Below are 19,494 nucleotides of genomic sequence, written 5' to 3' on the forward strand. Positions count from 1 at the left end.
CTTAGTGTCAGGGTTACTATTGAGCCGCCAAAGGCAATGCCTACGCTTAATGTGCCCTCTGAAGAACTGATTTTCTTGCTTTCAGACAATCGGGTGATCAGCCCCCAATGTCCAAGACCAAGTTATTTTGGTGGGTTTCGAATTCTAGACCTCCGGGTCGTAAGCCTAACGCTCAACTACTGGACCACGGAGGCCGTTTACACCTGATTGAAACATGGTCATTCAAAATCATTCTAGAAGTTTTACGTTCTTGAAAGAACCCATTCCTAAATGAGTCTAGAGTCTAGAGTACTCGAGAGTGTTCTAGAAGTTATATCCACAGGCCTGATTAAATATAACTTCACTGAAGACCTGAACCTGGTCAGGTTAAAGGACTACGAGAGTCGTCCAAAATTCTCCCTGAAGGCTTTTCGCTGACCCCTTGCGCCAGTGCGCTATATTCACGGAGCGGGGTGATCCGGCCATCTCCTTTCGCGGCGGTAAGGCGACACCGGAGCAACTCCCGCGCACGCCGTCAGTCGCACCACAGCACGCGTCGACTCGACATGTAAGTAACCAGTGCCTAGTGTCGTGAATTAAAAAAAAATAAAGAAAAAAGTAAAGTGATTTTTAAAGGTGCATTGATCTCAATTTATACAGCCTATAAGTTCGATTTGCTTGTCAGGTAAGGTTTTAGTGCAGTGAATAAGGACCGTGGATCGATCGGAAATTAACTGTCGTTTTAATTCGAGAAACCGTTTCTGGTTGTTTTGGTATGGCAGGATAGGGTGATTTATTGTTAGTTTCCATGTCTGCCTACATATAAGTTAACTTAAAATTACTTAGCTAAACTTAAGACATGTAACATTCTGCTACGATTAATTTATTGTCATATTCAGTTGATCGAAATCTCAAGTGTACTTTATTATTTATTAGGTATTTACTTACTTTATTATTCTAATTGGATTGGATTTAAATTGGATCAAAAAAGTATAGAATCTCGTGTCCGTTGATTGAATATTATCGATCGATTTATTTTAAACGCTTTTCAATATACCCGGGAGAGACGCCAGTGATTTTGTAAATCCGTTCTATTTCTATTTTTGAATATCGCGGTGCTCGGTTACATTTTCGGTCGACCAATGGGATGTCTCTATGCTCGGGTATTGCCGCGCTTTTGGCAAGTTGCCAACCGTGACCAATGGCGTCTATGCGCAGGCGCGGGGGCGGTTTACACGCTTGTATCGTGTGGGCTGTCAAAATTTCAGCTGTTTTTTTTCAGCTACGTTAATTTTAGAACTTTTCTAGCCAGTTGGTATGCTACCAACGGGCTAGAACGTATTAACGTTTATTACGACATTTAAGTATTTTTAAAGAACGACGTCGTATGTTTAGAAAATTCTGTTTTTAAAACTGTTAGGATATCTTTATATTTACTTTATGTATAGATAGGTCTTTTCAAATTCATAATATTACTTACAATAATAATATCAATATGGCCTTGATTCTTGGATAATGAATGGCAATTAAAATAGGAATAAAAGTTGGGAACTAACTCATTAATTAATACCAGTTTAAATTAAAACCTGCGAAACACTTGAAATACCAGAAAATTGATACCTTGAGTCTGAACCGAGCTAACAGAGCCAAGGCTATGACGAATTCTTATAATTCACGACATATTAATTACAATTTAGTATACTAAAATTATCGTATACTTACTTAAAACTTTATTGTATTACTTACATATGTAAGATTAAATTTATCAATTTGATCACGTGTGAAACATTAAATTCATAAATACTTGTGAAATAAAACGAGATTTAGCCAGTCACATGCCATTTAATTGTAAGTATAAAAAAAAACTTATGTGCGTAATCAAAGCCGAGTAACCCAAATAAAAGAAAACATCTTCCATTGAGTTGCTACATGCTTCACACGGATACGTCACAAGTTGGCACAACACCCTTGGCGATATGCCAAAAATTGGCACAAGTGACGTCATCATCATATGAAACAATGGACAGTAGCCTCAAAGCCTAATTATTTTGCATACAATGCATAATAATTTAACCATTGCACCTTCAATGGATGCAACTTGCATCTTTCATGTAATGAACCAATTAAAATAAAATACGGTTCGAGGTCTTTTATCCAATCAGCCATGGCATTATAAATGAAGTTTCTTTTTTTTAAATTGAGCGAACTCTTATAGTTATAACTTCCTTGTGTTTTGTTTTGAGAGTAATTTTCAAGGTTTTGTGAATGAGAAGATAATTTAAAAGTAGGAAATTCAAAGTCCATAAGTACCTAGTTTCATAAATCAAATGACTACATAACCAAACTAAACTATACCAACATAAAAACGCAATAATGGCAAATAACTCGTAGAAGAAATATGAAGCTATAGTTTTAAGAAATAAAGTGGAAATATTTGTTATGGATCATATTTGAACAAAACATAATATATATGTAATTAAAGCAAAAAAAAAAAAACAAAAACCAGCGTATTGCTAGGCATGAAATAAAACCTAAGCAACTTCCCGAGAATGTGGAATCTGTCTGTTTTATCTGTAAGGGAACGGAATTTTAATAAAAAAGAGGAAATATAAGTTGGGAGCATTTCAATTTAAATTACTGCGAGTACTCTGAGTCAAAGTTCGCGCCTAACTGGGCACCCTCAGGCCTGTTGTTTTAATTTTTGTAAGTACCGGGTGAGAGCCCTCAGCGCTCCGCATTTGGCCGGCCAAGTAGGTAATGCCATGTGCGGAAAATCTACAATAAGTCACGTCAAAAAAAAAAAAACTGGGAGTACATAGATAAAACTAATAATGAGAATAGTTGGGCCTGATGATCAAGGACATGGCCCCTATGTAGAGAAAGCGGGTAATCACTAGTTAATTACCACTACCACAGAAACTCGGTGAGGTGTGGATACTTATATCATCTTGCGATGGATGTATCTATGACTACCCTAATTGGGATATAGTCGTGAGCTTAGGTTAAATAAAGAGGCATCATGCATGATGGTGAGTGCTTGATCGTCACGTTTTCCGAACGTGTTGATAACGGCTCGTATATATGCGCAAGAACAAGGAATTTTATCGGTTTGTGGATAGTAAATAACTGCTTAAACAATTTGGAATTTCAGAAATTCTAAACATACCAGTTTTTTTTATAAAACTAAGGAGTAAATAGTTAGTGAGAATTTGTCTGAAATTAATAAAGTTTAAAGATTTTTTGTCACCGTTTTTTTTTGCAAACAGAAACACAGTAGGTGTGGGTAGGTACTTAGTTCATAGTGCGATGGATAAACCCCTGACTACCCCATTTGGGATATAGTTGTGAGCTTGTTATGTTTTTTTGTCAATATTCACCATTACTTAACTGGAGATGACTCATAAAAAGGTTCCGGTGTCGAATAATTTCCGAAATATCCTGACCGTTCGATGACCGAGATGGTCAAAATGCAATCAAGCAATCTTTGTCATGTATCATGGATCTTATGACGCATGCGCCAAGCATGCTATCCTTTTGACTCATATCATACGTATGCGCGAAAACTTGCGCACAAATGTAAATATACCTCTGAACAGTACTAAATTATTACTTAAACTTAAAAAACAGCGTAAATATGAACAAATGTGGGTGGTTTCTTTTTCTTTGGGATATGTAAGAGTCTTCTTCTATCGTGTGGGTTGTGAGGTGGATTACCAACCCCTTCAACCCTGGTGTCAGGGTTACTATTGAACCGCCAAAGGCCCCTGACATGGCTCATGTGACGACTACTAACTTACATCAGTAGTAGTAACCGGGACCAACGGCTTAACGTGCCTTCCGAAGCATGGATCATCTTTCTTTCGGACAATCAGGTGATCAGCCTGTAATGTCCTATACCAAACTAGTGATTAGAAAGTGATTTTCGTGATGTGTCCCCACCGGGATTTGAACCCGAGACCTCCGTTTCGTGAGCCCAATGCTCAAACCACTGGACCACGGAGGTCGTTCAGGAGAAAGAGGAGTAATAACCTACTTACAAACGGCCACCCATCCAATAATTTGTTGATCAGCTCAACGAACAATTGCTATAATATTATGAATTATTATTAACGATTGAACAAACAGTAAACGACAAGGAAACGAAAGTGGTGTATCGTTTTACGATACCACATAAACATTGTCAGTTACGCTAGGTTACTATGGCTGAAGGGGATCCGATTACAATTCGAGTTTAATCAAACCATTTAAAGTACCTTACATACAACCTTCTTGCATTTTAAAATAGTTTCAAGTGAGAAGACCATTGGCCTTCAAGGTTGAGTCACATAGACAATAGAATATCGGTACTTTAACAAATCGGCCATGCACCTTCAGCGTTCGAATTTCAAATAGTTCGAAGTTCCCATCACGATTTCAAAAAAGTTCCTATTTTCGCGCCGACTTCGTGCCACCATCGCTTGCGTAAAATTGATTTAAAAATAAGTAACACCATTGATTACATCTGCTCAGAGATTACATCACAGATATTTTTCTGTTCTGAGGGTTGCATTTTCGCTTGTAAAATGAATTATTATTTCTATGACACAATCGCAGTTCGATTAAATAATTAGTTTGCTATACTTACTTACATAAATCCCGTAAAGATTTAATTCTCAGTAGATCGAGTAATAGAACAATGCGCTCAGTTAAATCGTAAGCCATAATCGGCGTGAAACATTACCGTTTTACCATCGATAGAGTATATCTATTCGTTGCAGGCCGGCGAGGTTCTTAACCCCATTAAACGAATAGAAAAAAGTAATCGGTAGCTGATTCCGATGCAATTATTGGCGGGAAAAAGTAAAGACGGAATGACGCGGTTCTATGTTTTGAAATTTTAAAAACTTAATTAGAAACTTTTTGCGATTTCTTTCGCACATAACAGATAATGCAAGTGGTGAATTCGCTTTGTATGTTAATTTTACTGAACTTGAATAAATAACAGGTATTTGTCTTTCATATGATTTGTTTTTTATATCTAACTTGTTATATTCATAGTAGGTACCTAACGTAGAGGATAATTGGAAGTACGAACTTAGATTACCATACTTATTTATATCTATAAAATAGGCTACATATGTTGTATATACTTATAGGTTATGTTGTATAATATACAATCCTAACGACCATCATAGAAGTTGAACAGTTAATTTCTAAGTCATACTCGTCGTAACAAGCAGCTTAGAACATTCTAAGTTTTCATTGTCTCCCGACGCGACGTAGGGAATTCTACAAGTCATTTCTTGTATTCCCTAACCATGTAACATTTTCATAAGATGCCCATACAGCACGCTAAAGCAATGCATCTCGGGCAAACAGATCAATGCACCGGGCTATAAATAGCCGGTGCTGAGACCGAAGTACTTCACTTAGATTTATCGCATTCCTTACTTTGACCAGTTCATTCAAAGAGTTAGCGTATAAAAGCATTATTCTTACTTAACTGAAATTCCAGGTTTTGTATTTTTAGCTTTAGAAGAGAAAATAACGAAAGCATCATTCAGTGCTGTATTATAATGTGATAACATTGATTCAAGAACGTGAGATTTACTTTAGCCGAACTTTGACTGAAACGATCAAAATGCACCTTTAAAAAAATAAAAAATACATCACAATATAGGTACTCATTTAAAAACGGAATGTAAAATACACGAAATAAAGTGATGCAAAAAAAGTTTATCATTTAATTCAGATTGGGTACTAATTCTTCTTGCTCCAAAGGTTCGGTTCTAAACCCTCCTAATTTCTTTCAGCTTTCTATAAACGGGAGTAACAAACACAAACCGCCACCATGGACGCGATCAAGAAGAAGATGCAGGCGATGAAGCTGGAGAAGGACAACGCTCTGGACCGCGCCGCCATGTGCGAGCAGCAGGCCAAGGACGCCAACCTCCGGGCTGAGAAGGTATTGCACCCTGGGTTATGTTGTACCCTATGAATTTTCAGTATAAACCCGGATAAGGTTTAGGGCAAAGACGCCAACAGTCCTGTCGAGAAGTATTACCCTCGGGCTATGTTTCTCCTCGGAAACGAAAACTTGGAGGGATAATTCAGACTATGATTCTAAGTTTATACTTATATTTTTTTTTCCGTCGCAAAAGCATGGAACTGAAAATAATTAAAAATACCACTAAAATGTTCATGAATTAAGAAAAATCCACTTGATATCAACTCAGAATCATGGTCTGGATCATCCCCCTCAGTATTTGTTACGCTGTCACTAACACCCATATATGTATTTGTATGGCTACTAGTATGTTCTTGTATGGGGTGTAAGTGACATCGTAAACAAACATAATCATGAATTTTGCGTCTGATATTAACTCAAAATCATGGTCTAAATCATCCTCTTCAGTATTCGTTACGATGTTACCAAGACCCTGTATATTATTATTTCTAGATAGATAGTGAAAATGAAATAAAAAATATTTCGGAATATATCTTAGCTTACTAGGTTATAGGTTAGTTCTGTGCGAGGAGGAGGCCGAGGAGGCCAATTTTCGTGTCGTGCTCAGATCCCGGAGGGGATAACGCTGTAGTATCCGTCGAACATGTTCAGATTGGTTCCTGATTCACCATATTTTTATTAATGCACAAGTTGTAACTACATTATTTTCAAATGTACTAATTATTTATTAATTTTCTCAAAATATGCTTACGGTTATTCATGCCTGTGAGCCTGCGGCCTTGACCGCGCGCAGGGCAAGGACGCCGCCGACGCATGCGCAATCAGCCACGACAGACCTCTGGTGTCTAGTGTATATGCGATTGGGAATGTCCAGTTCTGATATTTGTAGTATGTGTAGATCCGCAGTAATGATGAAAAGTGAATTAAAATACATACATAAACTCACGTCTATTCCAACCGGGGTAAGCAGAGACTGGAATTCCATTTTGCTTCGATCCTGACACACTTCTCTTGTTTCCCCCATATTTATCAATTGTTTTATACATGCACGCCAGTTCAGAGTAGATCGTACTGAACCTTTTCTAAGGACATCTCCAATTAAAGAATTGAAATAAGTACTTATTAAAATATTCAAGAAAAGTAAATCGTTTTAGTTTACCGTTGCTTTCAAAACTGTCCTGTTTAAGAATATTTTTTCTATAAATTGTTGATTTTACTTGCACAGCATATAATATAACTTCATAAATTCCACCTTAGAGAGTAAGTACCACAATAAGAATTGTGTTGTCATCACTAATTGTACGTACTTTTGCTAATCACGCAGATTATTACAAAATAATTGTGAAAGTTCGTAGTAAGATACTGTTTATAAACCAAACAAAAAGAAAAGTCTGTCTATAGACTTTCAATGAATAAATAGCTCCCCTTTTAGTACGATATTCTTAAACTTGTTTTAAAGTTTATGACAACAATAATGTAATAAAAAGCAGAAAAAAATAATATATTAAAAATGAACGCGTTGAACTCTTTTTAATCAAATAAAAAATGTAAAGGAAAAGACATAAACGAGATTACAATATAACATTTTTTTATTTTTTGAATTGAACCAAATGGAAATCTATAGTCCCTGCTTACCCCGGTGGGAAATAGGCTTGAATTTATGTAAGTGTTTGTATTATAAAAAAATACCATTAATTTCCGCTGCTGAGTGCAAACCTATCCCCAATCAACCGGAGCGAATTCATCTGAGAAAGCAATATTGCAATTTGACATGAAAAGCAAAAGAAAATAAATGTAAGTGCGCAATGCAAACAAGTGTCAAATAGCAATATTGCTGTCTTAAATGAATTGCTTCGATGTGGTCATTTTAAGCCCCTTGAACAGAATTCTCGGCAGCACTCCACATCACTCACGAACATGGCACCGAAGCCATAAGAAGATTAGGTGTTACATTTGTTAAACAGTATATTTGTTGACTACAGGCCGAGGAAGAGGCGCGCCAGCTCCAGAAGAAGATCCAGACCATCGAGAACGACCTCGACCAGACCCAAGAGGGACTCATGCAGGTCAACGCCAAGCTCGAGGAGAAGGAGAAGGCTTTACAGAACGTACGTACACATCATAATACAATAGGGTAGTTTCCAGCTGGTCAAATCAGTTACTTTGTACTAAACGTCAAAACACGACATTTGTATGAAAACGCAACATGTGACGTCATAGAAAAACAATTCATAAATTAGTTAAATAGAATAAAGAAAAAGGTTTTTGTCGCCTTTAGATCTGTATTTACTTAGCAAAAAAATTTTCATAATTTATCTTTGACCTAGGAAACTAATTATGCACTATTGTTTCTTTCGTACTTGTAATCACTGTGGTCCTGTAGCACACCGGCTTGCTTCTCAAACAGTGAGTGCCGGTTCGAAGCCCGGTACCGGACTTGCACCAATGAGTTACTATTTATCTATTTTATTATTTATTTATTGTTGAAAGTTCCCTAACACAATCGGCTCATCACCTATCACGTTGGTCTAACAGAAAGCTCGGTGAGGTGTGGGTACTTAGGTCACTTGCGTTGGATCTACCTCTGACCAAAGAGCACTCCAATCCGCGGAGGTCCGTGTTGCTCTATGACCTCTGTCTGACTAATAAAACTACATTATAAAATAATGAATCACGGGTGCTCGTTACGGTCATTAGAATACTTAGTTTAGATGCACGTGTTTGTAGGTATTATGCAATTTACGAAATGCCACTTCTTACAAAATGAAAAATGTGAAGTAAAAATTAAAGTACTTATCCATAGGCGCAAAATTTTAAATAAAGTATAAGTTTATGTTGCAAACAATTTTCAGTGTAAACATTCTTAACGCTGTCTGTTTTTGTTAAATAAGACAATACGCTTAACCTTGGCGTGGCCCGATGGTGCCTAGGATCGTTGCCTCAAACATGTCGCCTGAAAAAATGCATACACTTCGCGATGACGTCATTCCTAGACGCTTTAGTATATTTGAATGTGGAACAGTTGCATGAACCGAATGCCTAGTGCATAGTGTGTTCGGGATCGCTGTAGGGGGCTGTGTGCCACGCCTCGGGTTATTTTCAGCCGCGGCCGCCTAATATGGGCCCGTTGCCCAGAGTTTCGGTAAAAATAGATGTTACGCACCCGCTCGCCTCATCGCTTCGTCGTAGTCTACGGGATTTTCCATTATTATGAATTCAGGAGTCTTTGTATTGTTTGACTTGCAATTTCCTCTGTAAATACCAATCTGGTAAACAGTGCGTAACATTCTGTGTACAGTAATTTCAATGATATTTTAGTGTTAATAAATCATATTTCGGTATTTAACAAAACTTTCAAACGCCTTTTGTAAATTATAAAACTTTTGAATAATCCCGCATCAACATAAACAAATGCTTAGTTGCTCCGTCGGCAAAACAGTTCAATTAAACAAAAAACATGGCTGCCTCACGGCGACAACAGCGCCGCGGTGGAGAATGTTTGGAAGCTGTCAGTCAACATGGCGGCCGCCAGTGTGCGGCCGGACGGAGCGCGCCGCTAGTAATGTCCGCGTCCGCGCCCCACGGCCTCGGGCGCGCCCCCGTTCGGCGCAGGGGGCACCAACACCACCCGCGGCTGCGGGGCGACCGCCTGCCCGCCCCGGCCACCCCACACGCCCCGGTCTCCCAGACACATACGGATCCGTCCAAACAAGTGACCTTACATACCCAAACAAACGATGTTGTGCCTTGTGTCAATAGTGTTACTAGTGAATCTCAAGAAGTGACAAGGACAAATAGTGACGATGCACTTTCGAATCGAAGTCCGATCGAGGACTTAGCCAATATTGATGATGACATCGAATTTGATAATAGAATTACGGGCGCGGAATCGCGTGACAGTTCAGATGATGATTTTTCGAGTAGAGAAGAGCGCTCCGCGGGAGATGGGGCGGAGGTGACCGTACTCCCATCGGATGTATCCGATGACGATCCCGAGACCGCGGAGCTCGCTAAGCTGAGATGTACTAGTGAATGTACAGAAGTTCTTGCTGAAAGGGAAAACCGTCGGAGAAGAAGATGTGCGGATTATCCGGGCCTAGCATTTGGCAGTTCGATTTTTTCGTCGGACACAATGATGAAGTTTTCAATCATCAAGAATGAGTTGCAGAATATCAAGAACACTGCACTGAAAAGGGTAATGTCCTACGTTATTTGAACTTATATTAGGCATGTGTGTGAGACACGCGTGGGCCAAATGCGCACGGAACTATTTTTAATCGTGTAGAAAACGTGCTGGTCCGCGGAGCGAAGCACATCTCGCGCGTGGCGATCAGCTGTGTCACTGACATTTGTTTTGACATGTTTACTCGGGTGATTGCACTCGCCGTCGCTAGATGTCGTTTTTATCGCAGACCAAATATCGGTGTCAGCCATGTGTCAGCGCTGTCAGCCCTAGTCCTATCCTAATTGAAGTTGAAATTAAATACGAATGTAATGAATGAATAGATGATTTGAATACATACCTTGGACTGTTATCTAAAGATTGCAATTCGTCTACGTCTACGACCTTTATCTATCGACCCACATACTTTGGACATGACTGCCTACTTTAAATTCAGATACTGATATCATCATCTTTATCTCAAGTGTGTATTTACAAGCTAGGTAGTTTGTAGATAAGGTTGAAGGTTGGTAACTACATTACTTGAAGATAAACTAAAACAAAAATAATTTTATTAAAAAAAATTGCTTACAAATTACTAAATAGAATTTGAATTTCTTGAAATAATTAACATAAAATTCAGTAGTTTATTTCTACTACTAGTGTAGTCGACTAGTCTTAGACTAGTCGATGTCGAGTTGTTACGTAAATAAAAGAGTGTGTAACTTTCTAAGTTATTCATGAAATCAGCAAACATAGTGATGTGCAATGCCAGTAATGGATTAAAGAAATCGAGGTCTTTGTTATCACTGTTTCATTTTATAAAACAAATGAAGCATGTCCTGGAAATTAAATAATTGCCAGTAAACAGAACAAGCTTTATAATTAGAAGAAACAAAAGCTATAGGAGACCAAAATGCGAAAAAAAACTTGTAACAACAGAACTGGGAATTGGATATCATATACTTACCTACCAGGCTTCGTTAAAATACCTAAAATTACTAATCAACTTATTACTAATGAAGACCATCAACAATTACCTACTCGCATTGCACAATGCAAGTTACTAAAATGCGAATGTACTGCGCAAATCGTAATTTACGAAAGTAGATAGATAATCGTTCAAGTGTGGCAAATCAGACAGCTGAAATCGAAGCAAATGCTTACAATACTACTGAGCAATTGGAGTAATGCAAGATGATACTAGATCGAATAAGATAGGTATACATGATATATTCTAACAAATGGTAATATTCCAGATATGTGCGTCAAAACAACTAAGTATACCTAATTACCTACATAATAAAGACATTAGTATGCGACTTCTATTACTGCCAGAAATCAAGGAAGGCTAAGCTTGTAAAGAACCTTCAACAGAACTTAAATAGGTACGGAAAGTATAAATACAGTCTCTTATTCATTAGATCCATATCGGAATACATGCAATGTAAAAGAGAATTGTCTATGTGGAATGTCGCCTTGACGTGAGTTTGATATGAGAAAAAAATATTGTGGTTGATGCAAATGGAATTCAAGCAAACCACCCAGCAGACCGTAGACCTATAAATTGTAATCCTTATATTGGATACTGGCATAGGGCAATCATTGAATCATTCAACGAACTGTATTGTTGGCGTCGTTCGCCGGTTACTTACATTGTTACGACATGCCCGAGCCAACCAACACCTAGAAGTTTTTGTTCGAAAGTTTTTCTTAACTTGAATCAGACTTGTTTTTGCAGAATTTTTAGACAATATTGAACGAACTATTCGTTATTTTGTAATATACCTACGTGTGACTTTGGATGTCTTTGCCAATATGGGAACATATTGGTCTGAGCTCTTCGTATGGTCATGTACCTACTATCATGTTCAATCAGTATTTTTGTATTAGAATCTTTTGTCACAACATGTCCATATATTACTGCTGCCTGTACATTATCACCGCGGTTGCTGACCATAAGTCGTGTGATTGATTGACGTGTGACCGACTTTCTAGCGATGTTAATGAACATTAATCTTGCATATGTTGACACAAGCATCGTGTAGCGAAAGGTTATTATTAGCAGGAATCATATTAGATTTATGTCTCTGTTAAAAATATTTACAGTCAGCAAGGAAATTGCTATTCGAACGTTATACAAGATGAAATTAATAAAACCGTGGTAAAATATGAAAAGAAGATGAAATAATCAAAGTTTTAGTTGCTGTGTTACCATTTCATGAAGTAGAAATGTTTTCTTATGGTACAGTTTATAGTTGTGTAGCTGAAAAGGTGTCGCAAGGTCAATAAAATTAGTGTATCCTTTGTAGTCTAATGTAAAATGAGTCAGACGTGTTTTATTCAGTTGGTAACACAGGTTATTGGTATCATTGTTACTAAAAATTACGCTAATTCCATTCTCTTTAGTCATGGAATCTCAGAATATTATTCTTTCTTCGTTCTTATAATTCTCTTCTTAAATAGCTAGGTATCTATTTATTTTTCGAAAGGTTATTTTAGTTAATCGGATTTTAATACAATATACAGGATCTACCTTATACTTAATATACAGCTTCTTGATCTACGACTTAATTATTTGGTGGATTCTTTTTTTCGTGTCATTCTTTTACGATTCATAATTTATTTCTCGAACACCTCAACAGTAGCTGTTTTACCGACTCAGTGCATTCCTCTTGCGTCTGCGTGGTCACGTAACGGAATTGGAAGCAGGCACCAACCACATACTTTCCAAATGACGTCATAATGAATTTCGGCTGACTCTGGCTCTTGTCTCTTTCATCGTAAAGATGTTGACATTTGTACTTGTCCACAGTCCACATCTTACGTTGGTATATCACGAGCCGGCCGGTAGATGTCACTGCAGTCTGTTTACCTTATGCTTAGGGCAAACTTTAAAATTGTGCTCATTATGCGTGTTTATTAGATAAACACAGACAGTTTATGGCCTGGTGCATTCAAAACACCATTGTATTTTATTAGGATAGTTCACTTGTCTGTCACACCTGTTTTGTAATGGTCCTCAGAAATTATTTCCCATGCGTTAGTGCGTTACACAATAAATAGCCCTTCGCTTCATTTCGATTGAGTGAACATCCGTAGTTTTAATTGTACGTAGTCACTCGACCGCATCACCCATCCCATATTTTGGTTTTTATACCAAAACCTCGCTTTTGGCCCTTCAGTTAGTAGTTGCCGCCGAGCACACACAGGTGGCACCACTTGTCACGTAATCGTTCATCTCTCTCTGCAGTGTCGCACAGTGACGTTTGCTGTTCGTGTGTCTCGCTGTCAAAGTCATTAAAAGAATGTGCAATTGAGTGTTATATTAATTTCGTTGAAATAATTTAGTTGTTATCGTTGTTACCAATTGTCAATTGTTGTTTGTTGCATTTACGCGTTATCCGTAAAGTGCCGATAAAGTTGCAGCGTCTAGGTTGGGCGGCGGCCATTTTATTCGCCGGCTGTGTTCATTCGTGCCGTGCCCATCTCCGCGATACGAGCGCACAGTCAGTTGGCATTTTCGCGAGTAGAGCGAAGGTGTCTCTAGTTTTTAGCTTTTAGGCTTTCGAATAACACACAAAAGTGCTTAAAGATGACGACAAACATGCAGCAAGGAACGATCCTCGACGTGTTGAAGAAGAAAATGCGTCAGACAAAAGAGGAAATGGAGAAATATAAGGACGAGTGCGAGGAATATCACAAACGATTACAAGTGGAAATAATGCGGAGAGAAGAAGTAAGCAAACGTGCCATTACTTGTGTTGTGATATGTGAAATTCCAGTTTTGTGTAAATATTTGTGTTAACTCATACGAGTCCGGAATATGGGAGTTATCAGTAGTTGTACTATCTACCTATAGTGAGTAATGTCCGGCCATACTTAGGTGAGCAGGCGACGTACGCATGTTTCTCTCTCTGTCGGATTCATCTCGTTCCAATCACTTAGAACGGGACGGCAAATAATTATTCTTTCCGTAGGACGCGATATTGTTTTAAACCGATTGTGGTGTGGTCCCAAAAAATTGCCGAATCGGAATCTATTCGGGATGTGTAGGTTTTTGTTATATCGGCATCCAACTTTACATAATGAGCAGAGCGGGGCGCCGCCGGTTTCTGTTACACGTAACAGGTTTGGTTGCGTTGGAGGTCGGGTACCGGTCTTTTGTAGCACATGTACAGTGAACAAGGATCGTGGAGCTCGACTACCTTTAGCGAGGTTCATTCCTGTAGATCGTCCTGCAAGGACCGCCGGCGCCGGGAAGGCGTGTCCGTAGAACATCGTTATCGCCACATGACGTAACCCAACACGGCAGCGATGCCGGTTGTAATGCTCATGAATGGAATAATTGATCTTGACAACAAGTAACATTCTTTTAAATCCTATATTTTTCTTCGATTTATCTCTGCACTCATGTGACGACGTAACACCATACCTATTAAAAAAAAGCAAATCCCGATGAGGTGCGTGTTTAATCAGCTTTCATATATGTAATTGACGATAAGAAACCAACGTTCGTGTCCAAAATAAAAATAAAAATACTTTGTCATCGATCAAGATAAAAAATTCAAAGTACCTACCTAATGAAACTAGAATGTAAGTACCTACCTATTCGGTTGTGGTTGATTCACTCAGATTCGACATCTGGAAATGTAACTATGACTCTTCTAGTGGCTCAATGTAGGCGTGTACTAACATTGGGCACCATGACGTTAACCAAACACTTGATTGTTGAGGTCAACGTTAAAATTGACATTAGTAGCCAAAGGGAGTAATGGCATGGAAATAATGGTGTAATTAAACCAACGAAACAAGACCAAACTTAAATGGAAAACAACCTGTTTTGAATAATTTAATGTATTTAATACAATAGATAGTCAAACTGGTAGAAACGAACGCGGCAGTAACAACGACATTATACTAATTGTTTCCAAATTAGTTATCGATGACTGTTCAGTTACCAGTACATATATCTGGCTCGCAACAGGTTGTGAGAACAGAATGTGGACTTTACATCTTCTAAGGAAGTAAACAATTAATATCTCATTAGAATATTCAAAAATGCAGTTAGCTGTTATTACGTAACAAATTCCTACCTGGAGTTTCTAAAAAGATCAGGCTGTAGATAACATTTCAACGGGACTCAGAGTCACCTATTATAGCACGCATGCCTTAAAAGTACAACGAGTTTTATTTATTATAGGGATTTGGTCCCTTTGCGTGACCGTGCTATAATACTGTTATTGGGGGCTTGCTATTGTATCCTTATTTGAATAGATACAAAGGTCCTAACCCATCCCAAAATTCAAACAATATTGACCATCCGTGAAAGTTGTGTAATCAGGTGCAACTATGATCAAACGAGTATAACCTTAAAATAAAAGCGATTAATCATCTGAATTGTTTTTTGTTTAAGGGAATCGAAAGGTCGTTGACCGTACTAGCTTAAACGTCGACCAACAAAATAGCCTTTACCGTCGATTTGAATTATGGTCGAGTTCAAGGTGACTAGACGCCAATGTCTAGAGACATATTACTCACTTGTTTCTCACAAAAAACCTTATGAACGTGTTCTGCAACTAATAAACTGTTCTCTCGTTAGAAATGCGAGTTCGATCGGGTTTTTGTAACGAATTGTTACACTTGTTGCTCCGCTTAATTGCTGTAAATTAGGGATGGGCATTGAGGAGATTAATTGTAGTGATTCGATCGTTAGAAGAAATATAATTACCGCGATATGTATCAGCTATGAATCACTTAAAACTATTTGAATTAAAAATGTTTCTATAAATATAAAGTTCAATTTTCTACCTTAATAGGTATAATCTCCGACAATCCCTACAAATTACTCCGTTCCACAACGATATGCCTCAAGAAGTGATCCAATCCGTTAAACACGACGAGTGGATTCCCGTCACTGACATCTCTATAGTAATTTGCGGATAAAGAATGCGTTGTTTGCACTTAACATGTGTAATAGACAGTACGATCACGACTATTATTAGCCGGCGGTGACGTGGTGACGACACAGGATAAATCAGGAGAAGTGGGACTTGCTTCCTCGGGGCAAGGACGCCTGATGTCACACATGCGTGCACTTCGCTGAATATAAATAAAGACACTTTATAGCTATAATGGCACGTCTGAATATACATTTGTAGGCTTATTGTCTTCATTCCCAACACGTAATGTGGCCCCACTTGGCAATGCGCACCGCAGGACCCGTGTAGAACACTATGTTAACCAGTACTCGACTGTGAATTTAATTTTATTATTCAAATGACGACAGTTCAATAAGTAACGGCCGTTATATTCGGTTAACGGAAATGTTTTTGCACATCACTAGTTCTCTCTGGTGAATAACAGGTAGTGCCTTATTTTGGCTTACAATAGAAAAAGAGGCTAAAAAAAGCCTTGCCTGTGTTTGATTGTGGACTCTGGTAAAAAAACCTTTTCCCTATAATAAGGTATGCGTTGTTTGAATGATATTCTTATCGATCGTGCAGGTGCCAAGTTGGCAATTTTAATAGGAACAGACAAATCTGTCTGTTTTTTAGATATTTAGATACTATTAGGTTGTTAGCAAAATAATAATTTTTAACTTAACATTTTAACCGCCACGGCAGAAATAAAAATATCCGATCTACTGATTCTCTAGCAGGCTAAATGAGAAGAGTAATAATAAGTTTTATCTATTAAAATGTCACCACAGGGGACTAAATTTCTTTTCTACTAAAACCAACTTTTATCAGTAAAATGCTAAGTATACCATAAATTGATCAAACTCCAGATAATACAATTCAGACGATTTCAAGTAAAACTCGTTTTGATAGAAGGATAGGTATTTCGCGCAGGTTAGAAGGCTTATTGCCGTAATCAATAATTATTTCAAACCAGATGTCGCAGTTATTTAGTGAACCGTTACATTTGAGAAATTTTAAAATCCTATAATCTGCGTCTACCTTTAGTTTTAAGATTCTAGAACTAAAATCCATTTCAGTACCTGGGAATTGGTCAATAGCATAATATTAATAAAATATAATCTAATCTAATCTAATCTAGCCTACAAGATCCCACTGCTGGGCAAAGGCCTCCCCTTCCTCTTTCCATTTTTCGCGGTCCTGTGCGTATTCCGGCCAGTCCCTCCGGCAAGCGTCCAAGTCGTCACGCCATCTCTTTCGAGGTCTGCCACGACGCCTGTATCCGTCATGAGGCACCCAATGCGTGACGATCCGTGCCCACCGCTCAGGGTGCATGCGACAAACATGTCCGGCCCAATTCCATTTGAGTTTTGCGGCTTCCCGTCCCACATCAGCGATTCCCGTTTTTGAACGCAGTGTTGTGTTTCGGACTCGATCAATTCGTTTGACACCTAACACACTACGCTCAATCGCTCTTTGGCAGACCTTGAGCTTGGACTTTTGACGTTCCGTCAATGACCAGGTCTGGGCACCGTAAGTTAGGATGGGCAGAATACACATGTCGATGAGCTTTCGCTTTAATGAAATGGGAAGATCCCCTTTCATTAGGTGTTTCATCGACCAATAGCTCATATCAATGACATAGTACTCTTTGCGCCTACATCAGTCGAGCTCGAACAGATGCTTCAAGACCTTAGCACAGCGAGCCTTGGGGTTGGGCTTGCGATGAACAGGTCGAAGACTCAGATTATGACCAACAGCACAAAACGTAGGGTCAAGGTTGATGGGCAAGAAATACATTATGTCGATGAATACATCTACTTGGGCCAGATAGTCTCTTTCCAAAACCGGCAAGAAAAAGAGATCGATCGCCGTATCGAAAATGCGTGGAAAATATAATATTGACGTTTAAAAATCCAACATTATTCAACATATACCTTCAATGTTATATTTCCTCTTCAAATGTTACCTTACCTATAAATTTCCTTAAAATAGTTAATAGCCTTGAATTTAACCAAACTTTTTCTTCTCCCTACAGGCCGAGTCCGAAGTGGCTGCCCTGAACCGACGCATCCAACTGCTGGAGGAAGACCTGGAGAGGTCCGAGGAGCGTCTCGCCACCGCCACCGCCAAGTTGGCTGAGGCCAGCCAGGCCGCCGATGAGTCCGAACGGTGAGTCTGCCACCAACCTGACGGACTTAGTCTGAATTCTGAAAATTGTTAGGAATAATGCAGTCGAAAAATTTAAGTATAAAAAAGATGAATGTGATGTAAAAAGTCTAGATACCTATTGTTACAAAAAGTGTAGTCGAACATTTTGGGGTGATACGAAGATAGTATGGGGATGTAGGGAAGATTTAAAGGGAAATTGAAATTTGTCACAGCATATTGTTTACAAATGTGAATCCTAGTAAAGATAGTGTGTTAAAAACATAATAGTCCAGGTACTTTGATCCATTGAACTCTGATGACATTGAGACAGATTTGTATGTATGGCTTCTTCAAAATCAGCGCTGTAATTGGATAAGACAGCTCTTACTATGTGTTCTTAATCTTAGTTTTTCTATTTACAATAACAGTGTGCACGATTGATGTTTTGATTTTTTGCCCTTAACCACCATATTTATGGCCCGAGACTTACGCCATGAGTTTTCCGAGTGATTTTTCCCTTAGACCAACTTTAACTTAGTTTTCTATCGAGGATTTTTTGCTAATTTAACAATTTTTTTTTCAAATTTGTCAAAATTTCAAGATTTTCTAGTAAATTTGTAATACATGGCAAAGAATCCTCAAACTCATATCATGAAATCATCAAAAACTTTCTCATTCATGAAAAATATAATCATGTCGATGATGTGTCAAACTATCGAATCGATGTTGTAACACGCATGTGTTTGGCCCCGCACTAACCAGAATACGCAAGGCGTTGGAGAACCGGACCAACATGGAAGATGACCGCGTGGCGATCCTCGAGGCACAACTCTCCCAGGCCAAGCTTATTGCCGAGGAGTCCGACAAGAAATACGAGGAGGTGAATGCTTGTACCAGATTAAAATGCCTGGTATACGCTGGTAATCAAAAGATTGACCAGCTGAGAAAGGATAAACGACTTGAAAGAGCTTGATTATTCGCACTAGACTTACATACTCGCGTGAAAATATTATAATTTCTTGAATTGACTAATTTAAATTGGCAAAGTGCGATAGCAAATCAAACTTCTTCAACGTTTAATATCCTTTTTCCAAACCGGGCACATTATTGCGTCAGGTCAAGTTTGAGTCGATTTGTCTTGTGCTATTCTAACAAAAATGAATTTACTCAATTGATTATGCAAATGAAACATCTTGTTCAAGATTGTAAGAGCATTTCGTGATAAAATCCTCTTTGTCATCGGTTTTTGTAACGATATTTTTTCGTGTTGTATTTTTTGTAACGACTTTCTCAAGACAAATTGAGCCACAATCATAATACTATTAAGAAACGTG

The 19,494-nt window shown here is 38.3% G+C and overlaps 1 protein-coding gene across 23 annotated transcripts in view; it reads left to right on the forward strand.

Moving 5' to 3' along the window:
• The first annotated feature begins 391 nt into the window (after positions 1-391).
• LOC126370565 (tropomyosin-2) overlaps positions 392-19,494 on the forward strand; it is a 32,346-nt gene continuing 13,243 nt past the window's right edge. For 6 of the 23 annotated variants that reach the window (XM_050015488.1, XM_050015490.1, XM_050015491.1 and 3 more), the window contains exons 1-2: positions 9,369-10,121; positions 18,048-18,181. In XM_050015488.1, the coding sequence (XP_049871445.1) occupies positions 9,384-10,121; positions 18,048-18,181 (872 nt within the window). In that variant the 5' untranslated portion in view covers positions 9,369-9,383. Of the gene's footprint in view, positions 548-5,771; positions 5,924-7,908; positions 8,035-9,172; positions 10,122-13,343; positions 13,828-18,047; positions 18,182-18,922; positions 19,041-19,494 lie in introns of those variants that run through there. The other 17 variants (XM_050015503.1, XM_050015505.1, XM_050015504.1 and 14 more) reach the window with 9 other exon arrangements.

The sequence above is a fragment of the Pectinophora gossypiella genome, chromosome 11 (genome assembly GCF_024362695.1).
Source record: "Pectinophora gossypiella chromosome 11, ilPecGoss1.1, whole genome shotgun sequence".
Classification (NCBI taxonomy): Eukaryota; Metazoa; Arthropoda; class Insecta; order Lepidoptera; family Gelechiidae; genus Pectinophora; species Pectinophora gossypiella.